General features: G+C 40.5%; 3 protein-coding genes across 12 annotated transcripts in view; 1 reads left to right on the forward strand and 2 right to left on the reverse strand.

The window, feature by feature from the left end:
• Window positions 1-1,733, reverse strand: part of shc3 (SHC (Src homology 2 domain containing) transforming protein 3) — a 30,108-nt gene extending 28,375 nt beyond the window's left edge. Inside the window, exon 1 of the mRNA XM_026173611.2 lies at window positions 1,690-1,733. The gene's annotated coding sequence lies outside the window, so the exon portion shown is untranslated. The remainder of the gene's footprint in view (window positions 1-1,689) is intronic.
• LOC113025645 (cyclin-dependent kinases regulatory subunit 2) lies at window positions 1,685-14,247 on the forward strand. 2 transcript variants are annotated; one of them, XR_013910378.1, is made up of 5 exons: window positions 1,685-1,798; window positions 1,896-1,939; window positions 12,484-12,611; window positions 12,794-12,890; window positions 12,972-14,247. XR_013910378.1 is itself a non-coding variant. In XM_026173617.2 (3 exons), the coding sequence occupies exons 1-3, from the start codon at window positions 1,881-1,883 to the stop codon at window positions 13,016-13,018; spliced, it is 234 nt and encodes a 77-aa protein (XP_026029402.1). In that variant the 5' UTR covers window positions 1,799-1,880; the 3' UTR covers window positions 13,019-14,247. The 2 variants fall into 2 exon arrangements, 1 of the variants encoding a protein (XP_026029402.1); XM_026173617.2 differs by lacking the exons at window positions 1,685-1,798; window positions 12,794-12,890 and having other exon boundaries at window positions 1,799-1,939.
• The window catches only part of sema4d (sema domain, immunoglobulin domain (Ig), transmembrane domain (TM) and short cytoplasmic domain, (semaphorin) 4D), a 41,188-nt gene continuing 38,855 nt past the window's right edge, over window positions 13,719-16,051 (reverse strand). For 6 of the 9 annotated variants that reach the window (XM_080304203.1, XM_080304208.1, XM_080304201.1 and 3 more), the window contains 2 exons: window positions 15,714-15,926; window positions 15,060-15,579 (listed from right to left, as the gene is read on the reverse strand). In XM_080304203.1, the coding sequence (XP_080160329.1) occupies window positions 15,335-15,579; window positions 15,714-15,926 (458 nt within the window). In that variant the 3' untranslated portion in view covers window positions 15,060-15,334. Of the gene's footprint in view, window positions 14,446-15,059; window positions 15,580-15,713; window positions 15,927-16,051 lie in introns of those variants that run through there. The other 3 variants (XM_080304204.1, XM_026173607.2, XM_026173610.2) reach the window with 3 other exon arrangements.

A 16,051-nucleotide genomic window follows, 5' to 3' on the forward strand; every position in this document is an offset into this window, starting at 1 on the left:
CATCCTGATGTGGCACACCTGTGAGGTGGGATGGATTATCTCAATATAGCAGATGTGCCCACTACCACACATTTGGACTGATTTGTGACCACTGTTTGGGAGGGATGGTTATATTGTGTATCTGGAATGAATTTTAGGTCTCTACGTCCATCCCATGGGGAATGGGAGCAGTAACAAAGGTGTTGCGTTTATATTTTTGTTGAGAGTATATAAGTCACGTATGTATTCCCCCACACCTCAGCACAATAACTGAGATAGGGGGAAATTAGTGAGAAATATAAAATATGCATTGCCTTATAATCTAATATATCTCTGACATTACCCAGAATATAAATATTTTTAACCATCCTTATTCTAACATATTCAATATGAGATGAGTTCAGTAACTCTCTCAATCGGAACTCCACCAATGGATAGAATTACTTCATCCTCTCTTACCCGATTTCCAAAAATCATAAATTTCGTTTTTGTCAAGTTCAAAGATAATTTGTTTACATCAAACCATTTTTTTAGTTTTTCCATTTCAGAAACCATTAATTGATGATGATGGTTTGAGAGTTGTTTGTGCAGACTTTGTGGAAGGCGGTGTGCAGGAATGCGGGAGTGAACCAGAGCAAGGTCAAGAAACAATAGCTCTCACAGATAGATGCTGCCACAGGCTATGAAACTAGATTACAGGTTAGGAAGAGGCAGGCCAGTGTGTGTGTGTGTGTGTGTGTGTGTGTGTGTGTGTGTGTGTGAGAGAGAGAGAGAGAGCGAGAGAGAGAGAGAGAGAGAGAGAGAGAGGGAGGAGTTAGTGATCCCTAGATGAAGCTGTACCTGATGGAGAAGAAGAAGGGTGCCAATAAGAGGAGCTAAAGTCCAAATTGCGGCCCTTCTCAATGGTTTTTGACCGATCAGATAGAAACATATTCTCCTTTATAAATATGTGTACTATTAGTTGGGGTCATCTCTCTTCCAGAAGCTGGCCACAGCAAACTGTTGCAGACTGTGGTTTTCTAACGGGAAAGAGATCCATATGCAGGGACTGAAACCCTCTTTTACCTTAGATAAAAAAAACACGCAACACTTCTTTACAGCATTGCTTCTCATCATCAAGGTTTTTGGTTATTTGCCTATGCACAGCTCTCTAAAGCTCCTGCCACAACATTTCAACCAGGCTGAGGTCTGGGCCTTGGGCTATTGCAATATGTTGATTCCTTTGTTTTTGAGCCATTCTGCTGTAGATTATGTTAGCCCTGCAACAGACTGGCGATCCATCCAGGGTGTACCCCACCCGCCCTATGATAGCTGGGATATGCTCCAGCCACCTGTGACCCTGATAAGGATAAGCAGAAGTGACTGGATGAATTTAACATGCTAACTGAGGCCTGTAGAGTCTGAGATGTAAATCTTCACACCTGAAAACTCCACACTAGCAAACTGCCAAAACGTCATCTTGTATAAATTTGGCCACACTTGCTTATGATGAAATGAAAATAAAAATTTTATCTGATGATAATTCATAAGGCTTTAAGGAAACTAGTAGTACACAGTATTTTATTTTAACCATCCTCATCAGGAATAACACAGTAGTGTATTTTAGTGTTGTGATGCATATTTAAACAGGTGAGATATATTGTGTTTCTATTTTGTGTGAAGATGAACAACTACTGCAAAAGAGGGCTGAAAACAACTTAAGACACTCACCTGTACTTTGATGACGGCTCGAGAACTACGATAAAGAGGGAAATTCTGGTCACATGACAGAAGTCGTCCAATCAATACCTTTGAGCAATCTGCACGGAATGAGCTACAGGTGGGCACTTGTTGTTATTCTACAACCCCAGTTTCTCGTAAAACTTTTCTAATAATTAACCTGATTTTTTTTTTCTGTAAATATGTCTCGGAACCAGATCTACTATTCCAACAGGTACAGTGACGACCATTACGAGTACAGGTGAGCATTATTGGTTCGCATGTTTAACTTTAGTAACGTCAACTAAAGATTAGCAACAAAGAGAAGACGTCTTCAGTGGATATTTTCTACCAAAAATTAAACGTAGACAACCGACACGAGGTGGTTTCAAAGTTTAAGCTTTGTCATGCTAGTTTTGCATGACAGTGCGATTTAAAAAAATAAATAAATATATATATATATCCCTCCGGCTATCCTGGGCCCTTTTTGTGCCACTTTCATGTTTTAAATGCATGCCATTTCCACTGTGTTCAGTGGAATATAACCAAATTTGCCAAAGGATAGTTTTTTTTCTGTCAATTTTAATATTTCAGTGTGAATTTCTTAAATCAGCCTAAAATGGCTGAGCCGCAAAAATCCCTGAAGGAAATTGCCTTCCCGGGTTTCCTCCGTGGCGTGAGCGATAAGCAGAGTTCTGTCCTTTCCTTCTAAGATTCCTAATTATTTAAAGTAACACTCAGGTATGCCATTCAGCGTGTTAGTACGAGCTCGGGAGCAGCTTGGGAGAACAAGAAAACAGACTGCTTTAGGTTGCCTTCCCAATCGACTCAAAGGTTTATTTGATACACAGCAGTTTATATAGATGAAAAAAAAGGTTCGTGTGTCAGCTTTCCCAGTTCAAACCGGTACAGACCAAATAAGGAAACGTCTTCCTGCCTTCTGAGCAAAGAAGTATCCTGTGTGTAGTTTATCAGTTCAGCTATAATTTATGATCATCCCAGCAAAATACACTCCTAGACATAGAATACAGAGTTCTTTCATCAGTGAATTCTGAAACAAACCACCTAGCCTTTAACGAGCCTTTTCCAGGAGATAAAGAAAAAGGGAGGATGGGAGTAAGGAAGTGGTCTCATCTCTGTGGTGTTTTCGACCTTGAGGTACCAGCCTGTAAGTCTTACACATTAATTCTTGGGTCACAGAGAAAGAGAAAAACAACTAGTAGATCGGCCTTATTGAGTAACAGTTTTCCTGTATAAAACAATATCCTGTAAATGCTTACCGTGGTATCAAAATATCATAACAGTTCCCCTCTTTTATTATTTTTTAAAAATAATAACTCAAATAGAAAGGAAAAATCACAAATGTAATAACATAATATAAAAAGCAAATCATAAAATGTAATAGTTCACAACCTAATGTTCAATATACACATCAGGAACATCATTGATGACATCTGACACATATTCTGGGTCAATTTGTGCCAATTGCAAATACATTGAAGTGGCTGTACTAGTGGCTATACGGGTTATCATTGAACGTACACAGGGTACCACACAACAGACAATAATCATCAAAAACATGCTGCAACGGTTACAAAGGCTACAATTAGTTCCTTCCATCTTCCAAACGTGTCCTGTAGCCACTTATGTATCCACTGACCGTGACCTGTATTGGCAATTAGTTCTATCTGCAATGCTTCAAGTTTATTCATAGCTTGTGTGAATGAACCGTTAGGAGCGGTGTTATTGGGAATGAAAGCACAGCATACATCAACGGTTACTAGACCACAGGTACCGGTCCAATTAACAGGTAAAGCTAATCTAAGAGTATTATTGCACATCCAATAAGCATGTGGGATTGGTCTAGTTAGGCGCGTGACCATGTGTGATTTAAGTAACTCCCCCCAGTCAGTATCATTTAAGACACCGTCTGGGGGAACAATGATCGATTCTCTGCTCGAACTTGAACTGTGTGTGTGTTCCTCCAGATATGATACAACTTCAGCCACAGAGACAGCTAGCCATGTCTCATTACAGCGTGCACCTGGGGAGTCAGAGAAGAATGTATAGTTATCCTTTGTATAATCTATGTGTGTGTCTGGGCCAGTTAACTTTAGTCTGCGCAGACATATCATACTAGTATTAAAATGGAGAGGGATCTGTCCTAAGGGCAGTGAGGGCTTTAACCTATTCTTAGGGCGTTTCATTGGGGCGCAGGTCCCTGCGGTGTCATTAGATAACTTCAATAATTCGCCTAATGGAGTCTCAGGTTTAGTTGGTGTGTGTGTGTGTGTCTAAGTAAGCAGTCGAGAGGGCTCAGAGTCAACTGTAAAGTGTCTTTAAGGAGAGCATTATCTCCACCGATTTTCTCTAGTCCCTCAGTGAGGGGGAAACCGGATATGGGGTATCCTACTATTACCTGTTCTGGATTAGCCTTTGAACAGACATAACAGTTACTGTTTCCTAAATCACGAGTGGCTGTTCTGGCATTTTCATACCAGGCGTTAGCTCCTGTTCTAGAGGGCGCATAAGATGGTTTATTAGTGGCGTCTATGTTGCTATTTACTGATTTTAGGGAACGTGAGGAGTGCATTAAGTAGGTGTCTTGCAAAATGGAGCATGAGGTATAGTCAGCAAAATATGACCTGCAGAAATGTGAACATGGTTGTAGTTTACAATACAAAATAGCAAAGAGAAATCCTAAGGTTAATGCGATAGATATGATAAATAACCTAAATATATTCATGTGGTACTTTTGGCTTTCTGTTCCTGCTGGATGTTTGAGTACCTTGTTGTTGTTCAGGTGAAGCATCAAAGAGCTCTCTGAGTCTTGGCTCTTTCAGGCGTTGTGTGTTAATCAGTGATTGTGTGTGTGTGTACATTGGATCCTGGCGCTGGCTCGCCTGAGATGTCGTCTACCCGTGTGTTTATTTGCTCTAGTTCCGGGCGCTGGCTCGCCGGAGATGTCGTCTGCTTGATCCGACGCCTGAGATGGTCCGATTGGGCTGGTCTTAACCCTGCTGGCATGAATCCACTGAGGTTGTCCGTCTGTGAGGATGCTGGTTCTTCGTCACTGCCAGTACAGTCTGGGGCTGGAACACGCGCGGCCTCCCAGAGAGTCCTTGGTTTTAGTGGCTTCTCCAACATGCGTCTCCTTGTCTCCACTGGTGGAACTGTGGAGGGGAAAAGCTGAGAGAGACAAACTTTCTGATAGTTATTATTCAGTTTTTCTACCAGGTTGTGAACATCAGTGGACAATGCAATATACATCACCTTCTACTAGCGGTGCCCCTCTGGAAGCTGACCATGGTCTTGGAAATAGTCTTATTTCAAATGGAAATAATTTGGTTACTTCAGATTGAGTCATTCTAATCTCACACAGGACTTGAGTAAGTAATTTGACCCAGGTCATTAAAGTTTTAGCACATTTTTTAATTACTTCTCATGTGAATGAAGGTCCTCTATCACTGTTAATTTGGTGAGGTATTCCGAATCTGGGTATTATTTCATTGCTCAACTTTTGACAGACTACTTCTGCAGTTTCTTTTGAGGTTGGATAAGCTTCTACTCATTTACTAAATTGATCCACTATTACCAGTAAGTACTTGATGCTTCCTTGTGCTGGCATATGTGTGAAATCAATTTGTAATGTATGAAATGGAAAATCTGGTTGTGGTAAATGCTGATGTTTTGCTTTTGAGCTACCTACATTAGTTCGCGCACATGTTAGACAGGTTGCTAATATGCTTTTTACTGCATGTCATGTTTTCTCAATTACAAATCTTGATTTTATTGCCCCTATTACCCCTCCTTGTCCGACATGACTCACACAGTGAAAATGTCGGACAAGGACTGGCATCAGGGAATATGGGAGGGCAATCAAACCCTTAAGATTTTGTATAAGCCATCTCTGTCATCTAAGGTACAGTCATTATTCTCCCAATAGGTGTAATCACATGCAGAGGCTTGCTCTTGTATGAATTTTAAATCAACATTTGTGTCTAAATAGTCTGGGAGTGTAACAAGTGGCAGCTGTAGGGGCACAGATAATACTTCCTGTGGAGGTGGGAGCTGTGATGCAGCTGCAGCCTTGGCTGTCACGTCTGCTAGAGCATTACCTGTTGCTTCGTCTGTGTCAGCTGTACTGTGTCCTTTCGTTTTTACAACTGCAACGGCCGATGGCAGCTGTATAGCCTGCAAAAGTCTTTTAACAAAATCAGAATTTAGCAATTTATTTTCCATCAGCAGATCTAAATCATCTCTGTCTCCACAATGTGCCAAAGTCATGCACAACGCCAAATGCATAGCGGCTGTCTGCGCAAATTGTCACATGCTTATCCAAATGTAGCTCACAGGCGCGTATTAAAGCCATGAGCTCTGCTTTTTGTGCTGAGTGAAATGGTAATGAGTGAGCCTCTAGTATGATGTCAGGCAATGTCACCACTGAATAGCCACAAAGAAATGAGTTGTCATTCGGCCTTGAACAGGACCCGTCCACATAAACCGTAGCTGAGTCTGGGATAGGTGTTTGCTCTAAATCTGGACGTGGTGCTGTGGATTCCTGTATACGTGTCATGCAGTCATGATCATCAAGCCTGTCTGAGCCATCCTGTCGGTCAGAAGAACACAGCATAGGATCAATAAATGTGCTGGCGAATCAGGTGTGCTGCTCGCTTTTATAGTGAGATTTGCATATGTTGTGTAGTTATGTTTGCTAGAATGGTCGTGACCTGGTGATTGGTGTGTAGAATAGTGTCATGTGAGAGTGTAAGCTTCTCGCAGTCCCTTATCATGATAGAGCAAGCTGCTACTGCCCTCAGGCAGGCCGGCATTCCTGAACAATTCAGGCAGCACCTTTGAGTGGCGGAGGTCAGCACTCCCTGTAATGCATTGAAAGAGGCAGTCATTTCTGTGGACCACAGTATTCGAGGAGGCTTGTTTTTTTTTTACAACAGTCACGCAGAATGTGGTCATGAAAAGAACAGTCTGGTATCCACTGTCTGCAATAGTTCACCATGCCTAGGAAGGACAACATTTCCTTCTGTGTAGTGGGACGAGGGACAGAGGTCACAGCTTTGACCCTGTCTGCAGTCATGGAACGTTTTCCGTGAGACAGTGTGAATCCCAAATATTGAACAGAAGTCTGACAGTACTGCATTTTCTTTGCTGATGCTTTGTGGCCAGTCTTTTGGAGGTGCTGGATAAGCATGTGTGTAGCAGTTTGACATAGTTTTTCACTTTCAGCACAGAGGAGGAGGTCATCCACATGTGGATCAGGGTGCAGCCCTGGAGGAGTGAAGCACCATTGAGAAAGCAGCAGAGCCGTCCATCATGCCTTGGGGCAAACGAGTCCAAGTGTACTGCTTATTTCTATGTGTGAATGCAAATAACGGCTGTGTGTCACAGGTACTGAGAAAAAGGAGCGGAGCATAAATCCACCACGGTAAAATCTGTATGCAATGCATGTCAATATGCTGTGAACATCTGAAACGAGAGGTGGCAGAGGAATGTTGACTGCATTAATTTGCCTTAACTCTTGTATGAAACGCCATACGCCAGGTTTGTTAGGCTTTGGCACAGGATTGACAGGAGTGTGGGCTTTATTACTCCTGTAGTCAATAAATCTCCTATGATGACATCTAGAGCTGCGGCTTTTTCCGTGGAAAGGGGATGTTGCTTGACATATACTGCTTCTTGTGTTTTAATATGTGTACGTGATAAAGTGTACAGTCAATAAATCCTATATCATTCTCACTTTTTGACCATAATGTCATATTCTGGTATTCAGCTGGCAATGTAACTGCAGAAATAGTACAGTCGATAGGGTAGGTTAGATCTATGTGACGACATATTTCGTAACCTATGTCTGAGTTATGTAACAAAATCACTGTTTGACCTTCACTTGTGTGAGCAGTTATCATGTTGTTGAACAGTGTGAGAGAAACAAAAGTGTGGCTCCCAGTCATGGGATTACCTGTTAGTGGCGTCTGTACACGTTTTTTTTTTTTTTTTTTGGCACAGTGTGTGACATAGAGTACCGGACAAAAAGGATGTTGAGTTCATTCTCTGCTGAGGGTCCAGCTGACACAGAGGATGTTCCTTCTCCATCATGTCGGTACATAGGGCAGAGAAAACATAAGCTGTTATCAGTGTCAGCAAACATTTCACCCTTTATGTTAAATTAAATACACAAATTTATTTTTGCTTTGGGTGTCTGCGGCTGCTGGAAAACTGAGCTGAATTTGCACCTCTAGCTTGTCCAACAGTGCATAAAGCGTTTCATGAATACTAGGATAGATTCATCAGGCTTCTGTTTACACATAGTTACTGCATTTAAGTCAATTTTGTCTCTGGACATTGTTAGCAGGAATTTCTTTAGATTCTTAAAGAAATCGGCGACTTTGTCATGTGGGTGTCTATTGTGGACACTGCCTGATGCAAAAGTTTTTCTTCATAGTCGTCTAAATTGTTTTTCATAAGTTCCTCACATTCTTCTTTCAAAAGTTTTTCTCTCTTTTTTTTTTATGTTCTGCTAATTCTTCCTCGCGGCGTATATATTGTTTTTCCTGATCTTGTTTAAAGAGATGGCTAAGATCCGTTGCATGTGATTCAGATTTTTTGTCACTGTCTTTTAAGCTGGTTGGATCAGAATGCTGACATTGTTTGCGTGCAGCTGCTGCAGCAACTATTAATTCGGTCTCATCTTCGTAAGGCGGCGGGGCTGTGGGCTGAATGGCTGAGCATGGAAGACTAGCTTTTCCCGCAGTAGATTTATTTTCTTTGCTAGAGCCTGCACTAGTTTTATTTGATGTAAAAGTATCTACACCTGGTTCCGGTCCCTTATTCCATAGCGGTAACATTTGATGCATCACGTCGCGGCATTCTATCATATATTTTCTACAGGACTTTTTAAGCAGACTACTTTTCTTATCACAAATGATATTCAACATTTCTACTGACCTGTTTTCTGGCGATAATCGTTCGGGATAAGGCTCCGAAAAGAAATTAGAATGCATTGAACTTCTTAAGTTGTAAACAAAGTCAGTCACATAAGCACTCCCGCATGTTCTGGATACGTGATCATGGACGTCTTCACCGATTCGCGGACGTAGGTTACACGTAACCGGAAATGGGAGTTGTACTGAGCCGTTATTTGAGACTTTATTTTGTATTTTATTAATTTTTGGTTTTACAGGTACTTTAGATTTTTTTATCGGACCTGTCTGTGGTCTTTGAATAATTCTGACCCATGTTCAGTGATTTCCAGAGGGGTTTACACGCTAGGAGGATTTATGTTAGTATTTTCGCTGCGGCACAGCTGAGGTCACTTTAAATTTATTGCTAGCAATTTTTTGTTTGTGTGAGCAACTCTCACTTAGCGAGCAACTTCTCGCTTAACGAGCAACTTCTCGTAAAACAACAGGCAACTTCCTGTGTCTTTCTGCTTTTAATTTACTGCTTTTAACCCTTGTATGGTAATCGGGTCTGTGAGACCCGTTCAACTTCTCCCTGTGTCACTCTTTGGTGAGCAACTTCTCACTTAACGAGAAGTATTTAAGACAACAGGCAACTTCCTGTGTCACTCTTTCTGAGTGAGCAACTTAAAATATTCAAGACAACAGGCAACTTCCTGTGTCCACCAACACCACACAAGGGTTAATTTACTTTATTCGGGGACTGAGGAAGTCAGTCAGTGTATCTCTCTGGATCACTAAGTGAAACTTCGTCAGCATATCCCGTTTCTTTATTCGGGGACTGAGGAAGTCAGTCAGTGTATCTCTCTGGATCACTAAGTGAAACTTCGTCAGCATATCCCGTTTTTTTTATGGATCAATCACTGAGAGAGGTATAATAGGTCTTTATATAAATATGAAAGACGCATATTTACCTTCTGTCAGTAATCCCACTTCTGACACCAAGATTGAAGGAAATTGCCTTCCCGGGTTTCCTCCGTGGCGTGAGCGATAAGCAGAGTTCTGTCCTTTCCTTCTAAGATTCCTAATTATTTAAAGTAACACTCAGGTATGCCATTCAGCGTGTTAGTACGAGCTCGGGAGCAGCTTGGGAGAACAAGAAAACAGAGACTGCTTTAGGTTGCCTTCCCAATCGACTCAAAGGTTTATTTGATACACAGCAGTTTATATAGATGAAAAAAAAGGTTCGTGTGTCAGCTTTCCCAGTTCAAACCGGTACAGACCAAATAAGGAAACGTCTTCCTGCCTTCTGAGCAAAGAAGTATCCTGTGTGTAGTTTATCAGTTCAGCTATAATTTATGATCATCCCAGCAAAATACACTCCTAGACATAGAATACAGAGTTCTTTCATCAGTGAATTCTGAAACAAACCACCTAGCCTTTAACGAGCCTTTTCCAGGAGATAAAGAAAAAGGGAGGATGGGAGTAAGGAAGTGGTCTCATCTCTGTGGTGTTTTCGACCTTGAGGTACCAGCCTGTAAGTCTTACACATTAATTCTTGGGTCACAGAGAAAGAGAAAAACAACTAGTAGATCGGCCTTATTGAGTAACAGTTTTCCTGTATAAAACAATATCCTGTAAATGCTTACCGTGGTATCAAAATATCATAACAATCCCCACACCTCAAACCCTGGTATCTATCTATCTATCTATCTATCTATCTATCTATCTATCTATCTATCTATCTATCTATCTATCTATCTATCTATCTATCTATCTATCTATCTATCTATCTATCTATCTATCTATCTATCTATCTATCTATCTATCTATCTATCTATCTATCTATCTATCTATCTATCTATCTATCTATCTATCTATCTATCTATCTATCTATCTATCTATCTATCTATCTATCTATCTATCTATCTATCTATCTATCTATCTATCTATCTATCTATCTATCTATCTATCTATCTATCTATCTATCTATCTATCTATCTATCTATCTATCTATCTATCTATCTATCTATCTATCTATCTATCTATCTATCTATCTATCTATTCTATTCGATTCTATTCTATTCTATTCTATTCTATTGATTCTATTCTATTCGATTCTATTCGATTCTATTCGATTCCATTCGATTCGATTCGATTCCATTCAATTCGATTCGATTCCATTCCATTCGATTCCATTCCATTCGATTCCATTCGATTCTATTCGATTCGATTCGATTCGATTCGATTCGATTCGATTCCATTCGATTCCATTCGATTCGATTCGATTCCATTCGATTCGATTCGATTCCATTCGATTCCATTCGATTCCATTCGATTCGATTCGATTCCATTCGATTCGATTCGATTCGATTCGATTCGATTCGATTCGATTCGATTCGATTCGATTCGATTCGATTCGATTCGATTCGATTCGATTCGATTCGATTCGATTCGATTCGATTCGATTCGATTCGATTCGATTCGATTCGATTCGATTCGATTCGATTCGATTCGATTCCATTCGATTGATTCCATTCGATTCGATTCCATTCGATTCCATTCGATTCGATTCGATTCCATTCCATTCCATTCGATTGATTCATTCGATTCGATTCGATTCGATTCGATTCGATTCGATTCGATTCGATTCGATTCGATTCGATTCGATTCGATTCGATTCGATTCGATTCGATTCGATTCGATTCGATTCGATTCGATTCGATTCGATTCGATTCGATTCCATTCGATTCGATTCGATTCGATTCGATTCGATTCGATTCGATTCGATTCGATTCGATTCGATTCGATTTATTCGATTCGATTCGATTCGATTCGATTCGATTCGATTCGATTCGATTCGATTCGATTCGATTGATTGATTGATTCTATCAATCATAGTAGAATAATAATCCCATTGAATGTTGCCGTTCAATGGGAACACCACCATTACGGTGACAAACTTTTAGTGGCTGTAAAGTGAAAGTCTGACCGCCAGGTGTCGCCAGAACAGCTCCAGTGCTCCTTGAAAGGAAGCGACCACCCTGAGTTAGTTCACATTTTCAGTATTGCTTCAGTTAATTTCCAGTATGAATTTTCTCGTTTCTTCTTTTTTTTTGGGGGGGGTTAAAGTTTTTAGTTTTTAATCAATTTCATTGCTAGTTTTAGGCTTTTAAATTATTTTTTTATGAAATGTATTTGTCAAGGGGGAAGATTTTGGAAGTTCATAATGGGTATAACAATACAAATACAAGAAGTCAGTCGGATTATAGTCACTGAAACATCTGAGGTTTAAATGAGCAGAGCTTTGTCATCTTGGTATGTTGGCAAATGTGACCATTTTTTATATTAAGATTTTTGAAAGCAAGTTAATATCTTTGCCACCCCCATCACAGTAGATACGTTTAAGACCCCTCAGGCCAACTTTGTATTGATTTGCACTGCTTGACCTGTCCCTGCAAAGGAATACATGGACTCAAGGCACGCCTGCAAGATCCTCTGCACAGCATAGCAAGCCACTCAATGGCTTAAATATAGCGGTTTCCTTTAATTTGGCACCTGTGTATCGATCTGTATGTGTTTTTTTTTCTGTAGACAATTCACATATGACTTTCGGCTGCATTTTACTTTTTAAGTCGTGATGAAACATTTGTTCCTGGAGACTCCTGTATAGCAGGAACTCCCTAAGAGACTTTGAGTATGTTGTCTACATATCTGTCTCTGGACAGTTTTTATCAACATAACATCACAACTGCAAGATCCAGTTGACACTTTGCATGATTGTAGTTTAAATCATATCTCAGATAACTGGTGTCGTCCAACAGGATAGTTGCATCAAACCTTACAAGATATTTACACTCCACTATTAACAATCGTTTGTTCTCATCACTAGACATGTTGTTCTGCCTCGGGAGATGACTAAATATATCCCAAAATCCCACCTGATGTCTGAAGACGAGTGGAGACAGCTGGGAGTGCAACAGTCCCAGGGATGGATCCACTATATGATACATGAACCAGGTAATCTGCATGTAATATGTTATTGGCTTGCTTTTGAGTTGCTGAAATGTTGGCAACCTGGACTTGGCTGCAAATCCATTATGTTCTTAAAAGCTCTTGTAAGTTGGAGTTGATTTTTGATGCTATTCGTGCACTGTTATGTCTGGATGACTAGTAAAGCAAAAGTAATGGTTTTCTCCCAGTTCATTTAAATGCAGGCCCAGATGCCGAGATGCATCACCAGAATGGCTGCAGAGTCGTAGGACTTTGGCTGTAACTACAGTGTAGCACATCATTCTGGTAATAGGCCTTTAAAACACACAATGATCAGGCCTCAGGTCACTAACCTGTTTGTATATTTGTCTGCTATTGTTCTCCTAGAGCCACACATCCTTCTGTTCAGAAGACCTCTACCTCCGAAGCAATGACACAAGACCCCACCCTCGCACTACTGGAAGAGTCCTCCTGTGATCTTTTATTTAAGATTATTAAGTGTATACTGTCTGGCTGCTCACTGCAGCATGTGAATTTCTCAGCTTTTTGATGTAATCCCTCTGATTTGTTTGCCTTTTTTTGTTTTTTTTGCGGAGAAAGGAGGAAGAAATCTTCTTTGACTTCAAACCGAATTTATAAATTAATTAGAGATGGTCAAATCTGGTGTCAGTCTCTCTGTGTGTTCAGTTACATTTGTTTAATTGTCATGCTCTGACCTTTACAGTAATAAACAACCTGCTAACCACCTCCTGTTTTTGGGTTATGTTCCTGTAAGTGGTCACAAGAGGGTGGTGTAGCTCCACTAAACACCACCATGAAACCAGTGTTGTGCTGAAATACAGAAATGTGCCTTAGGAAGCCACATGTGGCTTCCTCTCATACATTAAAAGAAACTTAACGGAGAACCAAATTAAAAACAATTTAAGATAAACTGCTGTAAGTCTACAAATCTGAGGCACAAGTGTCAAAATAGCTTACCGGTAAAACTTTTTTTTTTTTTTTTAATTAGATTTCAGTAAAGGCATTAACTATACATGATTTTCAAAGAAAATTCTTGATTATATTTACCATCTGTTCACATGTAATTTAAACACTAGAATGTGTTAAACTTGAAGGCATCATGACGTAAGCGACAGCATTTAAACAGTTTATTTCTGCTACAGCGTCAAATATGTAGTCACAGTTTTAATGTGAAGAAAATAACAGATGAAAAGCAGTGAGTGTGACAAAAGTTTCCATACTTGGGCTGAACTGCATTTCTTTTAAGATAAATTTTGCATTTTGATGGCATGTTGTTAAAAGAGAGCTACAGGCCCGATTCCTGCCATCAAATCCTACGAATTGGGTTTTGGGCTCGATGATTAAAGACATTTTCACTCAAGATTATACAAATTCCAAGTAGCTATGATGGACTTGACAGAAGCTTCTGAAGCCAGCGAAGGTGCAAACATCTTAAAATGAATCTCACAATAAACATTTGACATGTTCCATCGCTTTAAAAATGCGAAACATTCCTTACAAGCACTGCTCTCAGGACGTTTGACAGAAATGTATTTTTGGTACAAAGGCAGCCCACGTGTTCTCAGATTGATGAGCTTCATCTCCTTGCAGAGTTTGGTCGGAGACTCCCACATTATCACTGCATATAGGTGACCCCAACCCCCCCAACTGCCCTCACCCCTGCAGGAGGCAGATTGTAAATGTGTTGCTTCATGGTCCCCCAAACTCCTAAGAAGTGGCATTGTTATTTTTTTGACAGTTTCAGTGTCAAAGGTGTGGTCCACCTGGATGGAGGACCATGTTCGCAACCAGATTCAGCCAAGTCAACTCTTCACAGAGCTCTGTGGTCATCACAGCTTTCCTAAAGCGGGAAAAAACACAGCTGTACTACGCAAGCAGTGCGATTTAATTACACAAGAGAAATGCTGGGAGTAGTACTGATGCATTTCAACAACTGCACATGCAGATGGGGAAATAATTGTTTGATCCCCTGCTCACGTCCAACGAAGGTAACAGTCTAAGTTTTATAGTAGTATAATTTTAATGGAGGCAGACTATTAACCAAAAACCCAGAAAAGACACATATATAATGTAAAAGTATTTGATCCCCAAGCAAATCATGACTTATTACTTGCCTCCATTAAAATTAAACTGCCATAAAAATATGACACTTTCATTTATTTGTAAATGAGCAAACTTACAAATTAAGCAAGAGATCAAATAATTATTTCCCCCATTTTAAAGCCACGAGAAAAGTACTGAGTCATTGACTTTAAAATTCTGTAATAACCAATGCACTGCTTTTAATCAGCTTAAGTATCTGGCGATACTTAAGTTAACCCATTCGTGACCTACAGGTATTGTTTTCTCTCTAGGAAGACAGACTGATATTAGTTAGATATTAGTCAAAAATGTCCAGTAAATTCAGCAACATCAAGAAATTTAGGAAATTTAGTTAAATGTCACAAGACTCACACGTGCCTGTATTGAAGGAGGAATCTCATTAGCAGCTTCTCTAAAAGGAACATAAGCTTTTAGTTACTCATGCAATTTACAAAATATGGTTAAAAGAACATGCGATTCGTACAACACCGTTAGATACATGACGTTAAAGGCATTTAAAGCTGTAGTCAGGTTAATGATTGGTGTATTTAAACAAGTGCACTTCAAAGCTTCAAAGCCCTTAAATCAGACCCTCATTTCGTTTGAACTAGCTCTTTCTTCGCATCCCTCGTTTCGTGTTATTGCTGCTATAAAAACCTGGACTTTGCACTTCTCCAGTACTCTTGACGAAAACAGCCTGGCAGCCTAAAGCTGAACATGCAGAGCAGGTTAAAACCGACGCACGTGACACAAACACAATCCAGGCGACTGACCGGAGAAGACAGCACACTCAGACCTACCCAGGCCTTTTCCCATCTCTTTAGCAGTTGCTCGTGCTCTGCGAGCGCACCTCTCCACTGGCTCAAATCTCGGGTTGGAATGTTCTCTTCATCTGTCGAACAACAACACGCTTTATGGAAATAAACCAGTGCAATTATCCATCTCTGCCAATGGAAACAGCCAGTCCAGAACACTCCCAATTCCATTCTGCATGCAGGACTATAGTCAATATTTTCCACCTGATACCTCCAATAGAGAGCCGGAGGTCAACTTCAGACACGTCATTTCCTGTGCTGGCCTCAGCAACACAGTTATACCGTGCGTCCTTGATCAGCGGCCCCTCTTGGAGCCAGCTGCTCACTAAAACCTCCCTCTGACCAAGCGGCCGACGGTACTCCTTTATGGGGGTGTCCAGACTGTGCCCGTTTACTAGCCAGTGAATGTGGACATCACTGGGACCTGTGGGACAGAATTGATGTTGACCTCTGATGTTTAAGGCACCACTGAGACATGCATGAAATACTTGCCTTTGGTTGGTCCACCTGTGGTCATCAATCAGTGAGCATGCATGCTGCCTGATCTCA

This window comes from Astatotilapia calliptera, chromosome 7, assembly GCF_964374335.1.
Source record: "Astatotilapia calliptera chromosome 7, fAstCal68.1, whole genome shotgun sequence".
Lineage (NCBI taxonomy): Eukaryota > Metazoa > Chordata > Actinopteri > Cichliformes > Cichlidae > Astatotilapia > Astatotilapia calliptera.

Excerpts from the sequence above, each read along its gene's own strand:
- LOC113025645 (XM_026173617.2), top strand. The coding sequence starts at position 1,881 with ATGTCTCGGAACCAGATCTACTATTCCAACAGGTACAGTGACGACCAT. Across the intron at positions 1,940-12,483 it reads GACGACCATTACGAGTACAG|ACATGTTGTTCTGCCTCGGG; the intron begins GTGAGCATTATT and ends TCTCATCACTAG. Across the intron at positions 12,612-12,971 it reads CTATATGATACATGAACCAG|AGCCACACATCCTTCTGTTC; the intron begins GTAATCTGCATG and ends TTGTTCTCCTAG.